Source organism: Schistocerca serialis, chromosome 1, assembly GCF_023864345.2.
Source record: "Schistocerca serialis cubense isolate TAMUIC-IGC-003099 chromosome 1, iqSchSeri2.2, whole genome shotgun sequence".
Lineage (NCBI taxonomy): Eukaryota > Metazoa > Arthropoda > Insecta > Orthoptera > Acrididae > Schistocerca > Schistocerca serialis.
In genome coordinates this window covers 630,071,270-630,097,748 of record NC_064638.1, presented here as the reverse complement: position 1 = coordinate 630,097,748, position 26,479 = coordinate 630,071,270, and the positions used below count along the sequence as shown (strand labels likewise).

The following is a 26,479-nucleotide window of genomic DNA, read 5'->3' as shown; positions in this document are numbered from 1 at the left end:
ATAAGGCAATCACAAATAAAAAAATTAAAATATTTCAAAATGGTCGAGCAATCATCACTGGCACACTTCATATGGATTAACCCTATAGTAGTGTACATCAAACTTCTCAAACCTCTCAAGTTTCCCCAAAACCAGTCCACTGGATAAAATTAAAGAAAAACCAATTAGCTATAATCATGTACATCAAACTTCTCATGTTTCCCCAAAACCAGTCCACTGGATAAAACTAAAAACAAAAAAAAATACCAGTCCATTGGATTAAACTAAAGAGACTGTAGAAGCCAATGCACTACACCTTGATGTGAGATTCATTGCTTTGGGAAGATGTTGACCAGAAACCAGAGTATGTCCAAAGTTACAGTTGCTTGAGCTATATCACACATCAACTGTCAGGGGCACATCTGCTGGTGGTTCAGGCATCACACTCTTCAATATGATATGATGGCCATTCAGCCTTTGGGCATTGCCTAAACATTGTTACCAAAACATGGTAGGACATACATTCATAAGAAGGTTTGAACCTAATAATCACTTACCAATGTCTTTAACATATGTGTATTAAAATGGTATACAGCACCAAGTATATTCCAGAATGAGATTTTCACTCTACAGCAGAGTGTGCACTGCTATGAAACATCGTGGCAGATTAAAACTGTGTGCCGGACTGGGACTAAGAACTCAGGACCTTTGCCTTTCACAGGCAAATGCTCTCCCAACTGAGTGACCCAAGCACAATTCACGACCCGTCCTCACAGCTTTAATTCTGCCAGTACCGCGGAGTGTGCGCCGATATGAAACTTCCTGGCAGATTAACACTGTGTGCCAGACCGAGACTAGAACTCAGGACCTTCGTCTTTTGCGGGCAAGTGTTCTACCATCTTAACTACCCAAGCACGACTTACGACCCGTCCTCACAGCTTTAATTCTGCCAGTACCTTGTCTCCTACCTTCCAAACTTCACAGAAGCTCTTCTGCGAACCTTGCAGAACTGGCACTCCTGGAAGAAAGGATATGGTGGAGACATGGCTTAGCCACAGCCTGGAGGATATTTCCAGAATGAGATTTTCACTCTGGCAGATTAAAACTGTGTGCCGGACCAAGACTCCGCTCGGTGAATCGTGCTTGGGTAGCTCAGTTGGTAGAGCACTTGCTCATGAAAGGCAAACGTCCCGAGTTCTACCTCGGCCCAGCACACTATTTTAATCTGCCAGGAAGTTTCACCAAGTATATTTATCTGAATAAAAAAATCAGGCAATTTACAAATATTTAATATTTTTCACTTCTGTCATTATTTTTGCTCACACACAAAATCTCATTTTCTTACTGCTTACTGCAGTAGGACATAGGGTGGATGGAGAAGCAGATCAAGTAAGTAAATACAGACGCTGTCAAAATATTTTGACAGCAGCTCGTATATTTATACTCTCAAGAAGAGGTCCCTAGCGGTGTGACCAACATTTTGAAACTATGTATACAGTGATGTAGGTTAAGATCACAGGGATCACACACTGCACCCATTCACCCCGGTGGGCCCTCGTTTGCGACTAATTGATGAAAAAATAATTCGGAATTTTGTGTGATACTAAATAGCATTATAAAAGTTACATTATATAGTCTGGTTGCATGGTACAATAAGTTGGATAACAGCTCCGTATGCAGGAGGTTGAGGGTTCAAATCTCATCCGGCACAGATCTTTTTTTTATTTAATTAATTAATTTATTTTTTATTTTTAAATCTTTATCAAAATTACTTCAATCATTAATTTTATTCCATTAATTGGTTTAAAATTAACTTTTTATTTCTATTTCTTTGTCACATCATTTTAATCACTGTATGAACTTTTTCATTTGTTTCATTTTTCTGTATATCATTCTTTATTTTCAGTTACAATTTTTGTGAATATGAACTATATTTATGAATTATAATATTCAATTATTTGAAAATTCAATCTACCAGTAAAAAAAGATGAAATAATCTATTTATATTTGTGCAATGGTGAGAAAAATGTACTTTTTCCCCCACAGTAACCGCTATAAAAACATTTAAAAAATAACCTAAATACTTAATGCACTATGCAGAAAATAACACAGGTGAAAATTTAAATGAAAGCAAAACACAACTCAAGCAAAATGAGAGATCAACAAAATGAACGCAATAATGTGGATGAAAAAAAATGATAAAACAATAGAAATTAAATGGAAATTAATGCAAAAAATTAATTAAAAACACATATACAAAGATTTCAAGTGGAGAAAGAAAGTTAGGAAGAAAAATGGGAGCAAATGCAGAAGTTGATATTATGATTAAAATTATGTGGCAAAGGAATGGAATTAAAAAATTACTTTTAAATCAATTAATTGAATAAAAATGATGATTTAAGTTGTTTTAATTAACATTTAAAAATAAAAAAAAATTACTGCCCCTGGTGCGATTTGAACCCATAACCTTCTACATGCAAAGCTGTTACCCTATCCACTGCACTATTTTTTTTTTTTCTTCGTGCATCTGCTCGGGGCGGACGTCCTAAGACATCTGTTTTAAGTACGTTGTTGATCGATTAATTCAGTTTTTTTTTTTTATTACAGAGGACAGCTAACCCTCTGACCGAACATGCTGAGCTACCGCGCTGGCTCTCATTCTTTTCGTGTTCGTTCGTTGCATCTGCTCGTGGCGGACGTCGCAAGACACCCGTTTCAGTTCGTCATTGATTCATTAACTCAGTTTTTTTTTTTTTAACCCTCTGACCGAACACGCTGAGTTAACCGTGCTGGCATGTGATCAGACTATGCAACACAACTTTTTTAAACGCTATTGGAGTGTCACACAAAATTCTGAAATTTTTTTTTTTTTTTCCTTCACTTACTCGCAAATGAGGGCCCACCAGGGTGAATGGCTGCTTTGTATGATACATAGGATCTTAATCTACATCACTGTACAGATAGCTAAAAGTCAGTCACACCACAGTTGTTTAAACAAAAGTTACTATAACAACAACCAGTCAACGAGTGAGCTAGGTCGCAATTTCTGTTCTATTCACTGTTATGATATCACACTGCTACCACGGGTTCCAGTTATCAGATGCAACTGTGAGTGAAAAACTGCAGCCACTAACGTAGCTATTGTGATTTGTTTTAATATTTTGCTTTGTTTCTCTATAATGAGTTTATTTTATTTTACACAACAAAAGTCTGAAGTTAGGAGCAGAGAAGTCATTACATCATTACAATCCTGTAATGCAGAACCCACACTGTATTTTAAGTAAAAACATGAATTTCATTACTCAATTGCACAGCTGTTACTGCTGCAGCATTACTGTGGATACACATAATGCAAAATCCATATCAACACCTCCTTCTTTGCTGAGCTATTGTCTGCCAATTACTTTGTTATTGTGAACTAGGCATAGCACCACTGATATCCTTTTCTTCACAATGATGCATTGGTAGGTGGTTTGCACCAGCACAGGTATGGGGGTCACTGTGGGAAGAACTTTAGTAGATGAGAAGTGTCTGTCAACTGAATGTAATGTGATACACAAAGATGCAAAGCCTGTGAGTTACAATGCATTGGGATGTGTACTTGATCTTGTATCTCAAGCTTTCTGGGCAAAACATAACTGCAACCATAGCCATCTAATTTGAAATGTGCTGGCACAGACTCACTAATAAAAGAAAACATGAAGTAAGTATTACTGACACTTACAGCCTGTCACTTCTCAATATGTTACTGCCAGCCCTTCATGTGGTCTGTTATACTTAGAAGGTGCATTAAGGATCTAAGGTTTCCCATTTTTTTTCTGGTGGTTGATTGCAGAAACATACATGCACTTACACTTCAATGTGCTCAAGTTCATACTATGAGAAGAGCACATTATTATTAATTTTCGTCAATTGCAAGGCACGAATCCTACTGACATTCATTGCCAACTGAGTGGCACATGCACATGGATGTACAAGATGCCCTTCATGGATGTGACAATTAAAGAAAACCAATGTCATGTGACAACGAACAAAAGCTGGAACCAGGCAGACCAACACTATGATTGTGCAACTGAGCAAACTGCTATAGAGTATAATTAATTAGTTACGAGAGACATAATTTCCAAGTGTTTAGCGTTCCATGCTTCAAAACAAAACCCTCATTGGATCACTTTGTTGTTTATCTGTCTGTATGTCTGTCCAACTGTTAAGCAAACGTTTTTCCATGAATTAAATAATATATTGAGCTCAAATTTGTGTTGCATATTAAAATAAATGGTCCCTTGACACCATAAAAATCTTAAGCTTCTAAGTCAATGCAATCAAAAGATATGACCATTTATGTCACATACTTTGATATTCGAAAATAGACTCACCAAAACCTATAACATACTTCTCGTTGATTGGGAATTATGAAATTTGGCAAGAAGCAACGTTTCACAGTACAGTTAAAGGAAAAAAAATCCGAAAACTGTTAATCTGTAATTATATGACACAAAAAATTTTGTTTTTCATTTTTTATCAGTCAGTCTGTCTGTCTGTCTGTCTGTCTGTCTGTCTGTCTGTCCGTCCATCCATCCATCCATCTGCTACAGCCCCTTTTTCTCATGGCAAGCTGACATATCAAATTCAAAATTTATGTCACATACTAAGGTCTGCACTCCCTTGGCAGAGTAAAAAATTTAAGCTTCTAAATTTAACACAATCAAAAAAATGAGGCCATTTATGTCAAAGATTTTGATACTTGCAAAACTGCTTATCAAAACCTACAGGGTATCTCCTGCTGACGTAGAATCATAAAGTTGTATTACATCACATAAAAAATATCTTTCTGCCATTAGAGCATACATTGCATTCATCATCCACCAAAAGCATAATAGATTAACATCACTGCATGCAAACGTAAAATGTAAATTGTAGGCATGTTTTATTAAGTAAATAAAATACATTTTATTAAATCTTCTATATTTACATATATATACTGAAGACCGCTGTTCACTTCTTTTTATACTTCCAAGGCTAGTCTGAGGAACTATTGTAGATATTTTGATACGGTCTTGGAATTTTTTCACAATATTTCAACGGCCAACACAGTCCTCATCTTCAGGTGCCATAAGCTTGCCTCCAACGAGACTGCAAAGTATTCGTTGATATTCAGCTGCTGTTTACAGCCGGGTACAATTTCCAGCAACTGCTACATCCTTAGGTGATCATTTATTGGAGTCTTCACAGTTATTCTACAAAATGCATGTTTTCCAAATGTTTTCTAGCTTCAACGGATCAGTTAACTAGTGAGATCTTGACCAAGATCTAACATCCTTCTAGAAGGATGATGTCACTCTGCACTGAAATTATTTATTTCCATGAATAGTGCATTGTTGCAACAGACTGTAACGCATATTTAAATGAAATACTTTAGCGTAGGGTGACTGTAATTTTGGCACTATCATTTGCAGTTATTGAGAAATTGTGTCTTGGGTATCCATATTTTCTCTCATATGGCGTCAATAATTCTGATACTATTAATACACGATCTAACAGGAACAAAATGTATTATTTATAAGGTTATATTACAACTGGAAGTTTTTGTCAATTGTTATTCAATGACTTTTTGAACCAGAAGGACATAAGGCTAATATGTTGTCATTTTATACTCAGAGAATGATGTACACTGTTTGTTGGAACTTGTGGATCTTTTAGAAACAAGTGATTAAGTACCAAATAGTGCTGTGAATGTAACATTATGCTTTCCTCTTAATTCAACTGATAGCGTAATATGAAGATTCGGGTGCCAAAGAAAATCCACTTGTGGGTAAATCAGCAGTAAATCAACTCAGTGCAATTGTGCTTTGTGATTTGACCATTTCTGCCTATCAGTATGTGGTGAATATAGCACTACAACAATCTTTAACCTGTGATGTGGTTCCAGTACTGTCCAGCAGTACCACAACAAAAATAACAATGAACAAACCAGAAAGGCTATGAAGGAAAAAAGTTCAAAACCTCAACAAACATAATAGGAAAAGTGGAGAAATAATTATTCAACCCTGAATGGACTACAGTAAGTTGGTCATGCCCTTTCAAAGGAACCATCCCAGCATTTGCCTGAAGCAATTTAGGAAAATCACGGAAAACCTAAATCAGGATGGTTGGACATGAGATTGAACCGTCATCCTCCTGAATGCAAGTCCAGTGTGCTAACCACTATACCACTGGAATGTTATTGGAAAACTAAATAGGATTTTCAAGGCTAAGCCTCCAATGTGTATCAAAATGAAAGTTTAAAATCAATGTGTATAGCCAGTTTTAAATTAAGACATATTTTTAATGGGAGTACCATTCAAAAACACAAGTTGCTCAGCAAGCACTGGAACAATGCATTTTAGGTATTATAGCAGGGTATATAAGCGGACAAGGAAAAAAAAAGTTCCGGACTTTTCCCGGATTTACAGGTCAAGAATACACTCTCTCCTGGGTAAAAATACACTTCCTCCATGTTAAGTGACAGTATACTTTCCCTTGGAACTGTAAAATTTATCAGTCCTTTGAATGGTTATTGTTTTACACAGCGACGTAGAATTTCCCGGAACTTTAGAAAATGAAATTTAGGGGTAAAAACATGTTTTGGAAAGATCTTTAATGTGCAGCAGCATGTACGGTGTATATTTTCATATTACGAAAGTATAAATTTGAATTCCACCAAACACCGCATGTTACTTTCTGAAGCATTGACGCGTGTTTGTAAGCCAGTCATAGCTCATATCACGTGATCTCGCCAGCCAATAGCAGCAGATATTCAGAGCATAGGACACGTTATGTATTCAGCCAATAGCAACATCACTACTGAGTGGCACAAACAGAAAAACAGAAAAAGTTAATGGTTTAAATAAATATACATAGTGCTGCTGCAAGAAAAGCAAAGCTTTCGCATATAATATTTGTCTCAAAGATTAATAAGCTACAAGAGAAGCTAAGCTTTCACATATAATGATCTTTTTTGCACATGTTACACTTTAAGATACATCACACAAATGTTACAGTAAAATCTGTAATAACGACATGAATGTCTAATCTTCTGGCCTTGAAATTCTTCTAAATCGCTTGTCAAGAGTTGATTTTTAAACGAAAGTCAAATGCTATGTGATTTAAGAAATTCATTGTACATTCTCTCAATAGTCCATCTTGCGTAAAGGGAAATATACTTTGAAAATAATGCTTTTCAAACCACAGTTCGCAACATTTTCCTGTGACCTGTTAGAAATAGGTTTGTTTCAACAGTTGCCAGAGAGTGCCAGATAACAGGCATCACCGCGCTTGCACAGCTACGATGATGTAGGAAGCCCGTATGTTCGTAGATGTAAGACATTAAAAGATCTTACATTATGTCATAAAAGAAACAAGGCATCAGAGGATACTCTAAGAGCACCAGAATTCCATCAACCATACTAAAAAGTATAATTCGGGTTAAAGTGCAAATTCGTATGTCCAGATTTCCACTGAAGTAGGTCTCGACTTGGTATTAAGGTTTCCTATATAGTATTCCGGATGTAAATTTTGCTTGGAGTATGAGTACTGTATTATCTCATGTTTGGTTCTTTATTATGGCATAATGCCATAAGTGCTCAAAGATGAAAATGTGCACTTGAAACGCAGCGAATATTTGAAACTAGCCAATAGTGTGGAATTAAACATCTCATTTCAAATAAATTGACTATCTCAGCGGACAAGATTAATAAAAGCCAATTTATTTAGCAAACCAACAAAAATAACTTCATTATTCTGCAAGGTGATTAATGCTTGAGTGCTAGAAAGGTGGAAATAAAACAAAATCTGAAACTAATAACAAATTTTAGCCTTCTGTAGTTATGTGAATGTATTTAATTTACTTGATAGCTCCTGGCCACAGGAATTCGGTTTGCTTTCATCTGACGTGAGAGCAGTAAATGACGAGGAAACAGCAAAATCACTAACTGTAAACACTGGTCACGTGGAGACTACCCACCTCCCCACTATAACGCAGACTGCTCTGCGCATCGGCCCCAGGTCTATGATATTTCCAAACTGCGGCAAGACTGGATAGTGGCTCCTCCCCCCTCCCCTTCCTTGAGCGTTTGAGATAGGACGTAAAAAAAAAAAAAAAGTTCATTTTGTAGCACACATCTTTCTGAAGAGTCTGATACATAAAACATGTGTTAGATAACACGTAAGACATGTTATTTGGTCTTGTGCTAAAGTGCAGTGCCACGCCACTTCACACAGCATTCTTGTGTAGCATGTCACTATATTTCGTTCTGTGGAACTCAAAACGCGTATATTTTGTAGTGGATGCCATCAAACTATATTCAGGACAATGAAAATTAGAAGTCCTCTGGTGCCTCTACTGCTCCCAGTCAGCTGGTTTGACATCCTGCCCCTCTTACAAAAAAAAAAATTGCAATTAATACTGAATGGGATCATTTCTAACTAGGAGAATAAGAACTCTTCAGAAAATTTGCACTCTTAATTGCCTATTAGCTAATAACTTGCTGTTTTGTGTGACATAAAATTAAATATAGAATACATAAAATCAGTAAAGACAAGAGATGAGCAAGACAGTACACATTTCTTCAATCCTTGGGTCCTAGCATTTTTTTCTCTTTCATCTTGCTACAGCCTTACATGGCGTGCTTCCCTTTCTGCAAACAAATCTATTACGTCATCAAAGTTCGTCAAACATTTTGCTACATGAAAAATCGAAATGTCATCGTCTAATACTTAAAAAGCTGTTAATGCAAATAGTACTCACGACTGGTGTGGTTTCTCGATCTGATTACATCTATTTTGTCACTGTCTGCTAGATAAAATAAAACAGGCCTTTCTAATATTGCAGCAATTGTAACACCCACTAAATAAGAGAGACTGACTTAGCAATAATGGTTGTTTTTATAACACAACAATATCTAATGCCTATTTGGCCTACTACAAGCAAAAAGCTTCATGTCAGGAAATAGTTCCACATTTCATTCATACGTTCCAGTTTCTGAAGCTTGCAATCGAAAAGTAGTGGTACAAAATTTTTGTATAAATTTTGAATCGTAATATTCTTCCAAACCACATAAACAAACAGTGATTGGCATTCAACCGTTCGGCTTTATTCTGCTCAGCTCGTATAGCTCTGTCCCTTTTTGTCTGCAAGAAAGTTTATTTCCAGATGTGACGAGGATTCCCCTGGCAGAGACATCACATACACTAAGCACGCATTCAAAAATCAACTTATGATTCATTCAGAAATCAACTTATAATGTGTTCAAAAACCAATAGGGATGTGTTTCAAAATCATATGAATAATCAATAGACCAACGTGTGCTTGATGCTAGGCACTCTGTGAAACAAGATTTTTTCCCTCAAGAATATGGATTTGGCGTCATCACTCCCCCCCCCAAATTGCCACATGGTTCACATAGCCCGGTTTGCCCTCCGCCCAGATCCAGGCCTGATGTGCATGCATGAATCTGGCAGCTTGGGCGCACCAGTAAAATTTTTCACATTTCTGTAGCCATAAATGGGACAAGATACGACTAATATGCAACTCAACTGCGCATTCGCATGAGCCCGCTCGTAACTACTCAAACAAATCTAACGTAAACAGTTGTGACATCAAGCTCATTGGAGGCAATTTGTTGTTATGAAGCCTTTGACACATTTTGTTGTTGGCAGTCCCTTGTATGAGCACCGCGTTTTATTGTTTTATATGGCGCATTTCCTTTGCAGTTTAAGTTTTATTTTCGTTTTGTTCTTTCATTCATGTTTTACTGCTGCGGTATTATTCTACAGTAGCAGGATACAGTAATATGCTTTGTTGGAGTATCAGTTTGTATCAGTCAAAATTACAAAAATTACAAAAATTTAAATGAAAACTAAAACAATGAAAAATTCTCAGATTCTAAAAAATCCCTGGGTTTTTCCCGATTTTTTTCCAGATGAATTAATTCCCAGGTGTTCACCAGATGAAAAAATTTCCACGTTTTTCCTGGCTCTCCTGGTTGCGCTGGTTCACATATACCCTGTACAGGAAATACGAGGAGCACTAATAAGTGGGTCAGAGAGCAGACTGGAGTGGAAGAAAGAATTATGACTGCAATTAAAATGAAATTGTGGCAGGCATCACACGCAGCAAGGAGAATGTATGATAGATGGGCCAAGGAAATTCCTTATTGGATTCCAAGAGATGCTAACCTAACAGAATGGTATCAGAAAACATGCCGGAGCTGCACGATACATACAGCTGAGGTACATAATGAAAGGAATTTTATATACAAGACTGTTATGAATAACATGCATAACTGTCCACTATACATTATAAATGGTTTACAAGGTTTGTAAAAACAATAGCTCCAGTGTATAAGGCAACTTAAAATGGCCTCTAAGGAAAAAGTCACATATACCAATGGAAACTGTGCTACATTGCTTTTGATTCACCAATAACACAAGGTATTCATATGTGAAGCACATGCTGTGTCAAGCATTGCATAGGAACCAATATAAAGCAGGTAGGCTCTGATAAGCAGATATCCTCCTCCCTGTAAGGTGGATTTTAGTCTATTGCCTTTAGCTGGAGTATCTAAGCTAGCAGTGGCCTTAAAAACAAGTCCAAGGAAACATTTCAATAGTTTAGCACTTCAGAGTTGTATGTCAGTAGCATCTGCTGACAGGGCTGTGTACAAATTAAAACTGAAACCCTATAAAGTAATGTTTGATGTCAGTACTGTAAATGGATATTGCGGTATGTGCATGATGGAGAGGCTGAACCTGAAATGCTCTTTTCTTCAGAAGAAGAATGGCTGCACTTACTGAAGAACATGAATCCTCATAACAATGACATTGGGCTTCTGAAAATCATCATCAGTTATATCGAAAGGCCCAACACAACATGTTAACAGGAGTGCAGTGTGCAATCAGTGCAATGTAAATTATTGGATCAATATACCTCCACCAAATCTTAATTTCTAACGATTATGTCAACAATATACCATAAGCTTTTCCAGGAGACTAACAACTAACAAAAATACCTAGGGTTACTTAATGAAGGACAATGTAAGGCCACACATCACCAATCCATCTATGACAGTATTACATCTTCCAGAGGAACAGGGAAATGGACTACATTATGCGTTTGCCTGTCAGGCAAAAAAAGGAAGCAGAAAGTAAAATAACAGTCAGTTATGAGATAGAGCAACACTATCTGATTATAAAAGTCAAGAAGTATGCATAATTTTAAAATTTGTGTTAAAAAAAAAAAAAAGCTTGAAACAAGTAACAAACATTATTTAATTCTTATATGAAATGACATGTCAGTGATAATACTTACTCTGTGGAGAACCCTGACTCAGCATACTGCTCTCTCCATGCAGTAATTGGTTCAGAGAGCTGCTACTCTGTACCACTTTGCACTCAATTTCTTCAATGTCTGATTCATAATCAGCCGGTTCTTCCTTCGGTCTGTGTTCATCGCGCATATCAAATGGAAGTGACTCTTCTGCAATGGTTTCGGGACTCGGTGGTGCTACTTTTGGAACACTAACTGGATTGGGAGCTGCGGCTGAAGCTGGAGGCGGTACTGGAGCTTGTACTGGCGCCGGTGGCTGGGCTGGTGTTGGAGGCTGAGTTGTCACTGGAGGCGGAGCCGGATGTGGTGCTGGTGACATGACACGAGATGATGTGTTCGGTGGTGTCCTCATAGCACTCTGCACAGGCATTTCAGTACGCTGACGTTTGTAGGCACGAGGTGCATTTTCTTCTGAGCTGATGGGAGGATCAGGTTTCATGCGCATCCTGGGCGTTGGTGGTACATCTTCCTAAAAATTAAGTCCTTACAAAAAACTGTACAGAACAAAAGTATATAGATACAGACAATCACACACACACAACACAACACAACGAAACCCCTATTTTACGTTTTCGTGTGGTCCAGAGTTAAAAAACACAAAATTGAGAAAAATCCAGAATCGAGAAAAATGTTAAAGCCCCACAAAATATAAGCAAAAATACATGTAATTGGCATACATGATTAAAAAATCGCAGTCCTCTCCAATACTTTGTATAAAATCTGTGGTAATGAATTTCATCTGATCTTAAGAAAATCAAAGATTCATAACAGCAAGTAAAAACTTATCAAAAAATTGAAACTGGTATCTGCGTACAAGGTAATGGAGCTGTTTTTGGACATGCTATGACCACAAATTACATGTCCAAAACGCACATTTTTGAGAGATCATCCTTTGTGCTCACCCAGAAAAAAGCAAAAACTGATGAACATGTTGAATTAAACCAAAAACATCATAGCAGTTACGTGGTTAAACCATAAGCATAAATGCGAACATCTGCTTAATGACAAACTTTGGCACCATTGCTGTTGTTTAATGCATTTTTTATGAGCTGTACTTCATCTGCTCATCACCATTACTGTGTTACTTTAGGCTTGATTGGAGAAACAGAGATATGAAAAAATGAGTTTACTTCCCCAACTGATGTTACAAACTTCTTAGAAGTTGGCTCAGTGAATTGCTGTAAACTGCGTAAAATGTAAATTTGAAAGAAAGCTCAGGTGCTACAGTTTTGCTTCACGCCCTCTATCACTGCTGCCAATCTTTACGATCTACAGTGTGGGGTGCATGTGATGCAAAGTATATACATGAGTAGTGTATGTAGTTGTTGCAACTATATAGTGTCAAATTTGAATGTGAAAGTCTTTAAAATGTGCTGTTGCAAAATCCTTTTTCAATTTCCGTGTCTGTCATTCCACATCATCTGCATGAAAAGTATATTTTTTTCAACACTTCACAAAATGCTTTCACAGCTACCTGCACTCCCATCATCGAAGGGCAACCCCCTATCCACATATCCAGTAGGTGATCTCATTTTACGTGTTTTAGTGTGGTGTGGCAGTTACATTGCCTATTGGGTGTCACCAGCCAATAATAGTTCATTAGCCAGAAATGGCGACATTCCCTTAATTATGACCAAGCATATTCTTCGAGCCTAAGTGTTTGAATTTAAAAGGTTGATGATTGATACTGTTGCTGAATACAATACATGTGAAATACGTGGGAAAATGTGACACTTGAGTTATAAGTGGCACAATAAAAGGCGGTGGCTGGACCCCTTCATCACATATTGGCTCGGTCCAGAACACTTTGCTTCAACTGTCTTGTTTTTCAGTTACCACTGCAACCTAATGGTAGTTGTATCATAACTGTGTGGTGAAGCTAAATATAATAAGTTGTGCTGGCAACACTGACTGGATTACGTCAGCATTTCCTCTCTCGTCTCCCCTATCCATAACGATCTAAAATACTCCCTTAAATCCCCCACCACGCATGGTATGAACCATCTGTATTTTGTGCCACTAATAACTTCTTCAGTCACGTTATCCAATTTCAATAAGAAGGAAACAGGACGAAATCAAGCTAGACTTGGAATAAGTACTTAGAATTGAGGTAAACCTTACTAGGAAGAAATGTAAAATTGGGGAATGTTCAGCATTGATCTTACGTGGTTTTTCACAGGGGCTACAAATTTATGGTGTGGAATAGAAAAAAACTTAAAATCAGTGAACGTAAAATTGAAGTTCCACTATAATTGCTTTTATATATACACTGATTGTTCAGCTGTAACCTGTTGTTGTTGTTTCAACAAGTTCACAGCTTACAGAAATGCATAAATGTAGGCAATTCTAATTTCACATAAATAGTTTTCCTAAAATTTGTATCTTAAAAGATATACTACACCTTATAAGTTCACATTATCCACACTAAAGTATTCCCTGAATTTGTATTTGTTATGAAAAAGTATATAAATTTTTAAGATAAGATTAGAATAGAAATATTCTGAATTTGATTGTCCATCATGCCTGTACCTTACTGGAGATGACTTGACTGTAATCAGTCTAGTTGTCATTATGCATCTTTAGGCTCTGTATATGTCGAGTGTAATTTACGAGGGGCGTTCAGAAAGTAAGCTCCGATCGGTCGCGAAATGGAAACGACTATGAAAATCCGATAAAGCTTTGCACAGATGTGTTGGGTAGTGTCTCTAGTATAACCCCAGTTAGCATCACATCGCTCTTCTCATTTCTGAGCTCGCAGTGAGTGCGTAAAGATGTCTAGAAAATAGTGTCTGCCGCCAAGTACGAGGGCCTGGTGAGAAATTTCGCCTGAAGCTATGCAGCTAACATTACATAACTGTCGTGCTGTTTCTTCTTCAAGACAATTCTCGGCCGCATTCTGCAGGGGCAATGAAGATGCTCCTGCATCGTTTTCAAATGGAAATGTGAGATTACCCACAATACAGTCCGCAATTGTCTCCTCCTGAGTTTCATCTCTGGTCACATGAACCGCTGTCTTTGAAGACAACATTTTGACACAGACAAAGAGGTGTAGGCCAGCGTGGAGAATTGGCGGAAAGCACTGGCGGCTGCCTTCTATGATGAGGCTATTGAAAAGTTGGTACAACGCTATGACAAAAGTCTAAGTCAGAACGGCGACTACGTAGAGAAGTAGCTGAAAGGTGTAGCTAATTGTTACAAGTAAAACATTTCTGATGTTCACTGTGGTTTCAATTTGGCAATCAATCGGAGCTTACTTTCTGAACAGGCCTCGTATTATGAGGGGCTGAAGCAATAACATGCTGAAAAGACGTAGAAGTGGTGAGGACAATTAAGAAACTTCTCCATGTGTAACAAAATCATGTATCCTGCTAGCCTTCAGTTCATCAGGCAGCAAGAGAAAAGACATCAACAGCAGATGTAATTTAGCAACAACTGCATAAACAGCAGTCCCAACTGCTAAAGGAGTACATGGACAAACACTGTCAACCCAACTTCACGACAGCCAGAACTGTGGCTGCTCCGTAACTCTATTACATCATTCAGTATGTTTAGCAAAACAGCGGTGGAATGGGAATCACACATTCACCAACTACGGCAATTCTTCATCGTTGACTGGTTGAGCACCAGACTATGTGGATCCAAACGTCTGGGGTTCCATCCACAGATGGTGTCGGGATTTCTATAAGTCACTTATCACTTCAAACAGTGGAAAATCCAGGCTGGAATTAACAATACCAGAGAAGGAAAGTTGCTACTCACCATATAGCAGAGATGCTGAGTTGTGATAGGCACAACAAAAAGATTCACACAATTATAGCTTTCAGCCATTAAGGTCTTTGTCAGCAGTAGACACGCATACACACACTCATGCAAACACAACTTGCACACACGTCTGCAGTCTCAGAGAGCTGAAACTACATTGTAATGTATGTATGTCTACTGCTGACAAAGGCCTTAATGGCCGAAAGCTATAATTGTGTGAATCTTTTTGTTGTGCTTATCGTGACTCAGCATCTCCACTACATCGTGAATAGCAACTTTACTTCTCTGGTATTGTCACTTATCACTTCTTTTTATTTTTGGCAATGTCTGTTATTATGAAAAATGACAAGTTGCACTGTGGCTTGGAGTCCACCATTGAGCTTTAAGTCCACCTACAAGTGGTTGAGTAAGACAGTTCAAATATTATATGAAGACAAGCACATACCACTTCCAATAGGACCATGCCTACTAAAGTATTGTACTGCTCAAACTAACTTCTCGAGTTCATTATGCCTTTAATTTACAGCACATGCAAAGTAACAAATTCCGTATTGAAGAGAGCATTTTGCTAATCTTTGTTTGATGTCATGATTTTTCAGTTTCTTGGAAAACTGGCTCCAACTGCTGATCCAATAACCTTGCAATTCAGTGGTGTCTGATCCACTCATTTATCACTATTACCAGAAAAGTTGCATCCTTGCAGCCCATATATAGCTCCAACAGCAACAAAAGCTACCTGGTAGCTTGCTTAAGTCACTCTGTGATCTCAGTATTACTACATTTGAAATGCCAAAACCCAATCCTTCACTCATCCATCAATCAGGGAAATGATTCTCCCCAACTGCAGGCTATTTGCACTTGGTGCCAGATACAGGGTCATATTGGTACTGGACTTCATAACAATAAATCCTGCTCACATGCCGTAACAGTGCCAGATATTATGGCAAAAAATGTATAATGGCAAACTCCACCTCCAGATTCTCACTATTCAGTACTTGAACGTATCACTCGCCACAGGAAATCAACAAATCCAGTTTAGATTGGAATAGTCTTTATTTTCATTATTACCACTGTATGTAGTCCACTGTTACTTGGGTCAGTTAGGGAAATCAATTAATTTCTTTGAACGGTACTTCCTACTCAAAGCGTCCATCAAACAAGTATCCATGACATTCTCAAATTTTGGTAGTCAACACAACTGCATTTCTGAGTATTTCACTAAAAGATACTTTATTTCTGTTTTCATATTCAAACTGATACACAGTATTATGTAACTGGATAAATAAAAAATCTAATCACCAAGTGGCACTAGGAAGATACACACAGAAAAAAAAAAGCTTTTACTTATGCAAGCGTTCGGAGCAAGTGGCTCCTTCTTCCGGCAGAAGGATTGAAGGAGAAGGAAAGAGGGGTGAAGGAAAAGGACTGGAGATATTTAGGAAAAGGGCAGAGTTCGGGAAAGTCACCCAGTACCCCGGATCAAGGGAGACTTACTGGATGGGATGAGAAGGAAAGACTTTCCTTTGCATCCTGACCAGTAGGTCTACCCTAACCCACGGTTCTGGGTGACTGCTTCTCATCCCGTTCAGTAAGTCTACCCTGACCCGAGGTTCTGGGCAACTTTTCCAAACTCTGCCCCTTTTCCTAAAGCTCTCCAGTCCTTTACCTTTAACCCTTCTGCCAGAAGAAGGTGCCACTAGCTTCGAAAGCTTATATAAGTAAAACCTTTTTTTCGTGTTTTTTCTCCTCCTGCCACTTAGTGAGCGGATTTTTTATCTGTTCAATTACATCACATCATCAAAAAGTGACCCACAATTCTGCCACATTTAATCCAACTTGTTTACATTAAAACTAACTTTAAAAGCAACTAAACAACTAGTACAACAAGGAATTACCAGTACAACAAGGAATTACCAACAAGTTTCACGTATGCCAGAGTATGACATTTCTGTTGTAATGTATTTCTGATGTTTGTGTGGAGTTCTTAGAACAGCAATGAACATTCATGTTATAGTTGACATATATTTAATATCTAAAGTAAAAAAATTATTGTCAACACTGAACTGGAGTGACTGCTTTTCCAAAATCGAAGAATCGATGTTCAGTTTATTGTTCTTCCTTTTCTTGATTTTCTCCTGGTCAACTTAAGACAATACTGGGATGTCTCCCATCACTACCAACATCACTGCCAATGGCATGTGAACACTAATATCCTAATCTTCTGTTAATTCCTCCTTTACTAAAATCCATCTTTCCTTCAATATTTAGCTTTTTCCAAAACTTTGTTTATTTCTATATGCAAACTATATTATTTTCTCCCATTTTCAAATAGATGTCTTAGCGATCACCTAACACTGACAGTACTTTCACAGCCTCTTTAGCATGCTGACACATCAATTAATTAATTTTAGTATTAACATGCATTTTTGTATTCTTCTTTATGGAAACCTTCTGCCTTTCTTCCTTCTTCTCTATGATTTTTCTCACTTAGAAAGTGTGTTAGAAAAGCAATGAGACTGGCAACAATGTGCACGAACCAATGATGCTGTTGCCACCTCCACCTCCTCCTCTTCCAACCAGCAGTTAGGCTAAAATGCGCCCTTACTCAATATTAGTTTGAATTTGCTACAGTTGCTGGAAGAGTTCTGAGAGCATCTGAAGCATAATTGTGCTTGTTAAGTGTATTATCAATATGGAACATGAGAGGTACAAGCAACACACTCTGCTATCAAATTTTGGTTAAGTTTGGTGAAACCGCTACTGAGATTTACAGATATTTTGTGGAGAACATTCCTTGTCCAGGGTCCAAGTGTTCAGAGGGTACAAGTTCTTTCTGGTAGGCTGAGAAGAGGTGGAAAATGAAGCTCGTGTGGGATGACTTTTAACCTCAAGAATGGATGACAATGTGGAAAGAGTAAAGTGTCTTATGAGGTTTGATAGTAACCAGATGGTATGAATGATCAAAGTTTAAACGTGTTTGGTAGCCACTGAATTTTAACACACGGTGTGAACATGGGAAAGTGTAAGCAATGAGTGTTCCAGGGAACTTCAGAATTGGACAGAAGGAAAATCATGAGAATGTGTCTCTTGCTCTTCAGGACCACCTCCAGAGAGACTCAGAAATTTTGAGTGACACAAGAAATCATTTACACCCAAATATCATGTAATGCACAGCTGGGAGCAGTATATTGCAAACTCTCCCCATCTTAGGAAAGGGAGACTGTTCAAAACCAAATTCAAATGACTGGTCCTTTTTTATTTATTTATTTATTTTTAATGTTGAGGGGAAAAAATACATGTGCAAAAAGACACTGCATAATCTTGGATGCTGCACTATGAGAATTCCCCTGTCACACAGTAATTTACATCAATGAATTTTTGGTACTAAATAGCATTCCTGCGATTTCTCAGTATCCCTGTTCACAAGTAGTATCTGTGACTACTTTTTTCCCTAGTGCTTAAGAATTATTTCAAAAGGGGTCATTTTGGTAGTTTCAATTCAAAAGTGATGAGCTGAGAGGTATTCAAGTATAGGCCTCCCACAACTACTATGAAGAATGGGGGGAAAAAATTAAATATAAACATCTTCATGACAACTTTAAAACTATGACATGTAAAAACTACAAAATTCATAGTTCCAAGTAAGTCAGTCTCATTACTTTTATAGCTTGCAACCCATACACCTATTTCTAACTACTGTATAATCTTTAATTAAATCTCTGTTCATAACTCATTGAAATTGAATCCTGATCATAATTCACTGAAATTGAGTCATGTATCTACTAGATGGTTATCCTGGTTCATGGTCATGGTCCCAGTTGCAAGCTGTCTTTCTAATGGCTTCCAGAGCGCAACAAAAATTTATTTTCAATATTTTGTGCTTTTACAACTGAATTTAGAAATTCTGTATTCTGAATGGTTTGATGCAGCTCACCACGAATTCCTCTTCTGTGCCAGCCTCTTCATCTCAGAGTAGCATTTGCAACCTGGGTTCTCAATTATTTGCTCGATGCATTCGAATCTCTGTAATCCTCTGGCATTTTTGCCCTCTACAGCTCCCTCTAGTCCCATGGAAGTCATTCCCAGATGTTTTAACAGATGTCTGATCATCATCATGTCCCTTCCCCTAGTCAGTGTTTTCCACATATTCCTTTCCTTTCCTCTCCCATTCTGTGCAGAACCTCCTCATTCCTTACCTTACCAGCCCACCTAATTTTCAACATTCATCTGTAGCACCACATCTCAAATGCTTCTGTTCTCTTCTGTTCCAGTTTTCCCACAATCCATGTTTCACTACTATACAATGCTGTGCTGCAAATGTATATTCTTAGAAATTTCTTCCTCAAATTAAGGCCTATGTTTGATAGTAGTAGATTTCTCTTAGCCAGTAAGGCCCTTTTTGCTAGTGCTAGTCTGCTTTTGACATCCTCCTTGCTCCATCTGTCAACGGTTATTTTGCTGCCTAGGTAGCAGAATTCCTAACTTCATCTACTTTGTGACCATCCATCCTGATGGTAAGTTTCTCACTGATCTCAGGATAAGGATCAGAATTTGACTGTCTCATAACATACATGTTACATCATTGATTTAGTGCACAGGAGGCTTGTCAAGCTTGTAACTATAATAGATTGTCCTTGGAATACAACATTTACTAGAACTATAAAATATCTGAATATGTATACTATTAATTTTTATCCTGCTCCAGTGGTCAGATCATCATTAAAAAAATTCATCAATAGAGTAATAGCATTTTGGCACCAAGTGCTATATAATTTTCTTTTTATTGAATCAGTTTCAATCTTTTGAAAATTCGTCTTTTTTAACTTGGTGCATATTTTCGTCTCCATATATTGTCATCATGGTCTTTCTTCTGGGCCTCAGGATTTGCCAGAGGTGAGTACCAGCAACATACATTGGTTTTAACGAGTGAGACTGGTGAAGTGGTATCACCATTAGAGCAGACAAACATAAAAAAAAAAATAAAAATAAAAAAATAAAAAAAAAATTAAAAAAATGTTTTGAGTGTTTATTGGACTATGGCAGCCCAACAGTGTTGATAACTCAGATATGGGTCCAATTTGGTAGAGAGGAAATCCCTAAACCATCAGAGGAAGAAATCAGTGTTGTACTAAAGGCCCTCAAGAACAACAAGGCTCCAGATGGTAGTGGTATCACAGCTGAGATGCTACGCCTAGGGAGTGAAGCACTGACGGAGGCACTGAAACGATTAATATCTACCATCTGGACAGTGGAAAAAATTCCTGAAGAATGGAAGGGTGTAGCTGTATGTCCTATCTTCAAGAAGGTAGATGCCACACAAGCATCCAACTACCGCGGGATTTCACTATTTGGGATCGGGTACAAAGTATTTACAATGCTGCCCCTAAACTGCTTGAAACCATTGGCTGAAGAAATTATAGGCCCTTATCAATGTGGCTTCATCTCTGGATGTCAACTCTTGATCACATATTTACCTTGAGGTAGCTAACAGAAAATTTTTTCGACTTTCATTGGGAACTACACTTTATCTTCATAAGTCCGGCCCCGGTAGCTGAGTGGTCAGCGTGACGGAATGTCAATCCTAAGCTTCCGGGTTCGATTCCCGGCTGGGTCGGAGATTTTCTCCACTCAGGGGCTGGGTGTTGTGTTGTCCTAATCATCATCATCATTTCATCCCCATCGACGCGCAGGTCGCTGAAGTGGCGTCAACTCAAAAGACCTGCACCAGGCGAACAGTCTACCCGACGGGAGGCCCTAGCCACACAACATTTCATTGATTTTAAACAAGCATATGACAGCACTGACTGCTCTATGCTAAGGAAAACATTGAAGAACTCGACATTTCACCTAAATACATCGACTGATAGCAGCTTGATACTCCCAATGAAACTGCCAAGTAACGTTCAGCAGCCAACTATCATGACCACCTGGTATTCAAAATAGATTGTGACAAGGAGATCCACTGATGTCAATACTATTCAACTTGGCCTTGGAAAAAGTAAGCCGCAAGGCTGGTCGAAACAGAGATATGGAGATGGCGAGAACAGACACAATCCTGGCATTTGCTGAAGATGTTGTAATCCTTGGCAACACCCAGGAGAAAGTGAGTGCTGACACTTTAAGATTCCTGTGTAGCACGAAACAAATAGGGCTGGTAGTGAATGAGAGTAAAACAAAATATCTCGTCGTCTCGCAACATCAAGCTCCTCTGCCCTCCATTATTGTTGATGGGCATGCCTTCGAACAACTAAGAGAATTCAAATACCTGGGATACATACTGATTAATAAAAGAGAAAAGACGAAAGAGGTGCAGCAGCGAATAACAAACACTAATCACATTTTCTTCAGCCTAAACAATTTATTTCAATCTCAGCTGATTTTGCTAAAACCCAAGATTCGGCTGTAGATGACATTAGTATGGTTGTATTTTAATATGGTTGTGAAACCTGGGAAACTTCAACAACTGAAGAAGCAATTTGTGCATTCGAGAGGAAGGTATTTCGAAAGATATATGGACCCATCTACAATACCATTGATGATAAATGGGAACAAAGAACAAAAGAAGACCTTTACCAAACATCGGACGTATATTGGTGCAGAAGAGGATACAGTGGTTTGGCCACATCTTCCGAGCTGGTGGATCCCTCCCTAACTGTGTTCTTCTTTCCCAATCTGCTGGGAGACGCCCACAGGGACGACCAAGGACACAATGGAAGGCTCAGGTACTGGCAATAGTCAAACAAATGGAGCCAACAGCGGTACAAGATGAGGCTGGAGACCAACACCGACAGCAATGTACCACCACCTGCAATAAATGTTTCTTATACTGAGACTGTGACTAACTGGTGCTTTTTTCTTTTTGTAATGTGTAACTTTGCAAATTTTTATAATGTGCAGTTTGTTTGTCTTCTTTTTATATTATGTTCTGTATCCTTTTTATTTTGCTGTAGGCATAAAGGCCCATAAATGCAATAAATGACGACATATTATGGGGTCTGCCCAAAAAACTTGAGTCTATGTGTAGGAAACATGAAGCTTTCTTTGTTTCTAGTTTCATATCCATGCCGGTAGTCATCTGGATCAAACAACTCTGGATTATTATTTGTGAAAAGAATTATTCCATACAAATACAGTGAGGGGACCACACCGTGGTTCACATTGAAAAAAATCGATTTTTGGTTTTCATCATATTTCGATACATTAAGGTTTTATTTAAGTACTCCGAAAAAGATTTTGCATTTTCCTACGTGTGTTTATGTGCCATGCCCACTTTTCTGTCACCCACTTTTCTGTATATATTTTAGATCTTTATATCCCCTACATTGAACGTTAGGGATTTTTTTTTTTTTACTCCCGAGTGTGTTGGCTATCCTTGGAATGCAACGGTCGGTATTCTTTTGTTTCTGCTGTTTGTAAACAACACGCTTTCATACACACAGTTGGTTTTGTTCAAGTGTGGTTGCGAGTAGTTACCATACTTACATTTGCAGTGCTTGTTTACATGTTTTTTGTTGTGTTTATTGAAGATGACGAAACATAAAGGCATTTTCAAGAAATGACAATTTAGAGGAGACATGTTTAGAAAGCTTTCTGTACAAGAGGTTATGTCACCTTGCAACGATGTTCCTAATTGTAATTCTTCAACAAGTGCAGCATCAAAGAAGCTCTCACCATTTCAAGAGAGTTACAACGAATTTACTGTAAGTGACAAGGGGTGCAGTAACATTATTACAAATTTGAGAATATTATCAGATGTAATTTCTAAATTTGTACAATGTAGACAGTGTGGTGAGTCACAGAGTGTGAAAATTTGTGAGAGTGCCAGTGGGAGAAAAGGCCTAGCAATTGCTTTGGATTTAATTTACACTAAATGCTCAGCTGTTATTTCATTTATGAGTTCTTCAAAAGCAGATGCAAGTCGCCCTCATGAAGTCAATACTAGATTAACTTATGCCTTACGATCCATTGGCAAAGGCATGGCTACAGTGAGAACATTTTGTTCAGTGATGAATAACTACCAAATAAATTTGAAAAACTGACTGCAATATTAGAGAAAGCTGTATGTGAGGTCAGTGAGGAAAGCATGAAACTGGCTGCTAGGGAAGCAGTGGAAGAAAATGATGGATGTTCGGATATTGCACTTGCACTAGATGGAAGTTGGCAGAAAAAGAGGACATACTTCTCTGAATGGAGTAGTGACTGCCATGAATGTAGACAGCGGTAAAGTGTTATATGTGGATATAATGTCTAAATATTGCAAATGTTGTAAAGTCAATGACCATAAAGAACACAATTGTGTGGCTAATTGTGAAGGAACAAGTGGTGGTATGGAAGTTCATGGATTACAACAAATACTTCATCAATCTGTAGGAACAAGAGGCGTAAGGTACACCAAATATTTGGGTGATGGTGACAGTAAGGCATACAACAATGTGGTGAACTCTAAGCCATATGGAGATGACATTATTAGCAAAATATAATGTGTAGGCCATGTTCAAAAACGTTTGGGAACAAGGCTAAGAAAACTAACTGTTGATATGAAAGGAAAAAAAAATTAGAAGATGGAAAACTGTTGACCGGACACAGTCGGTTAACTAAAACTGAAATAGAAAACTTGCAGGTATACTATGGGCAGGCAATTAGGAGAAATAAAGAAAATCTGGAGGGAATCAAGAGAGATGTTTGGGCCATATTCTTCCATAAGTCCTGTACTGATGATAAGCCATGTCTTGGATTGTGTCCATGAGGAGAAAATTCGTGGTGCAAATACAATAGGGCTCAGGTAACTGGAGAATCTTATTCTCACCAGCATTCTCTTCCTGCTGCTGTCATTACAGCAATTAAACCTACTTTCACAGACTTGGCTCGTCCTGACCTTCCAAGGAAATGTCTGCATGGGCAGACACAGATCCCAAATGAATGTTTCAACAGCATAATTTGGAACCACCTTCCTAAAACTGTATTTGTAGGCATGCATACAAAGAAACTAGGAGTTCATGATGCTGTTATTATAATCAATTGTGGTAATATTGGAAAGTGTTGGGTACTGAAAAAGCTGGGAATTAATCCTGGTGAAAATACGATCATTGGGCTCCAACATTGTGATAAAATGAGGATAGCCGATGCAGACAGGTCTTCATTTAATAAGGCCAAGAAAGCAAGATAAACATCCAGGAAGGTGAAAAAGAAGCTGGAAGGCCTCCTATAGGCCAAAGAAGAGCCATCATATGCAGCAGGACAGTTCTAATTAACTGTAAGTAACAAATTTGAAAAGTTTTTTCTTTAAAGTCAATTTCCCACAAACTAAAATTTTCAGTACATATGCCCCATTATATCAGAAACTATCATAGATAAATGAATGAAATTTTCAGAGACTCTGCACAACATAAAAAGCCACCTCTGGTACTACATTTATTAATATTCCCCCATTAGGAAGCTCACAAAAAATATTTTCTGCAGAAGAAACTTAAATATTTTTTGTTGATAAATTTACAAAGAGCCGACCTCGGGGAAGACCAGTTTGGATTCCGTAGAAATATTGGAACACGTGAGGCAATACTGACCCTACGACTTATCTTAGAAGCTAGATTAAGGAAAGGCAAACCTACGTTTCTAGCATTTGTAGACTTAGAGAAAGCGTTTGACAATATTGACTGGAATACGCTCTTTCAAATTCTGAAGGTGGCAGGGGTAAAATACAGGGAGCGACAGGCTATTTACAATTTGTGCAGAAACCAGATGACAGTTATAAGAGTCGACGGACACGAAAGGGAAGCAGTGGTTGGGAAGAGAGTGAGACAGGGTTGTAGCCTCTCCCCGATGTTATTCAATCTTTATATTGAGCAAGCAGTGAAGGAAACAAAACAAAAATTTGGAGTAGGTATTAAAAGCCATGGAGAAGTAATAAAAACTTTGAGGTTCGCCGATGACATTGTAATTCTGTCAGAGACAGCAAAGGACTTGGAAGAGTTGTTGAACGGAACGGACAGTGTTTTGAAAGGAGGATATAAGATGAACATCAACAGAAGCAAAACGAGGATAATGGAATGTAGTCAAATTAAGTCGGTTGATGCTGAGGGAATTAGATTAGGAAATGAGACACTTAAAGTAGTAAAGGAGTTTTGCTATTTGGGGAGCAAAATAACTGATGATGGTAGAAGTAGAGAGGATATAAAATGTAGACTGGCAATGGCAAGGAAAGCATTTCTGAAGAAGAGAAATTTGTTAACATCAAATATAGATTTAAGTGTCAGGAAGTCATTTCTGAAAGTATTTGTATGGAGTGTGGCCATGTATGGAAGTGAAACATGGACGACAAATAGTTTGGACAAGAAGAGAATAGAAGCTTTCGAAATGTGGTGCTACAGAAGAATGATGAAGATTAGATGGGTAGCTCACATAACTAATGGTGAGGTATTGAATAGGACTGGGGAGAAGAGAAGTTTGTGGCACAACTTGACTAGAAGAAGGGATCGGTTGGTAGGACATGTTCTGAGGCATCAAGGGATCACCAATTTAGTATTGGAGGGCAGGGTGGAAGGTAAAAATCGTAGAGGGAGACCAGGAGATGCATACACTAAGCAGATTCAAAATGATGTAGGTTGCAGTAGGTACTGGGAGATGAAGAAGCTTGCACAGGATAGAGTAGCATGGAGAGCTGCATAAAACCATTCTCAGGACTGAAGACCACAACAACAACAACAAATTTACAAAAGTATTTCTTAAAAACTATAATATGGATAAAGTAGATTTTAGTACAATTGACTCTATCAGCATCATGTAACATACAGTAAAAGTATTAAGGTCCTGCATCAAATAGTTTTTTCACAAATGGGTCAAATACTTGCCTAAATTAACATGGGCTTGATAGGCAGGGTGTGGTCCCCTTAATATATTTAGGTCTCTTAATAGTGGCCGACAATATTCACTTGACTTTGCACTACACATGTTCCTTATGATTTCTTTCTGTAAATTTAATATTCTTGTCAAATTGCTAGCATTTGCCAAAAAGACAATTCCGTGTCTCACTATTGCCTCAAAGTAGCTATGGTATGCTACCTTCTTCAAATGCCAGGCTGTTCAGATTGCTTTTTAAATAGTCTATATATGAGGACTGTAACAGATTTCTGTCCAACTGCATTCCTAAAAATTTAACACATTCTACTTTGTTTAGTTCCAGCTTCTGTGCATAATTTGAATATCATTTATTCAAATAATTTGAATATTTTTTGTTTTGTTTTAAACTACATAAGCTATGTTTTTGAAATATTTAGTTTTAGGCCATATAGATGGAACCATACACCTAGATTTTCTAGAGTTTTAATGATATTTTCATGGATTTCTTCTGCACTTTTATTTTCTATCAGTTCTGAT

At 37.9% G+C, this 26,479-nt stretch overlaps 1 protein-coding gene across 10 annotated transcripts in view; it reads right to left on the bottom strand.

Moving 5' to 3' along the window:
- LOC126478532 (broad-complex core protein isoforms 1/2/3/4/5-like) overlaps nt 1–26,479 on the bottom strand; it is a 352,226-nt gene that overhangs the window by 256,772 nt on the left and 68,975 nt on the right. For all 10 annotated transcript variants that reach the window (XR_007587442.1, XM_050103717.1, XM_050103708.1 and 7 more), the window contains exon 4: nt 11,327–11,813. Coding sequence is in view for 9 of the 10 variants with exons in the window: in XM_050103717.1 (XP_049959674.1) it covers nt 11,327–11,813 (487 nt within the window). In the remaining variant the exon portion in view is untranslated. The remainder of the gene's footprint in view (nt 1–11,326; nt 11,814–26,479) is intronic.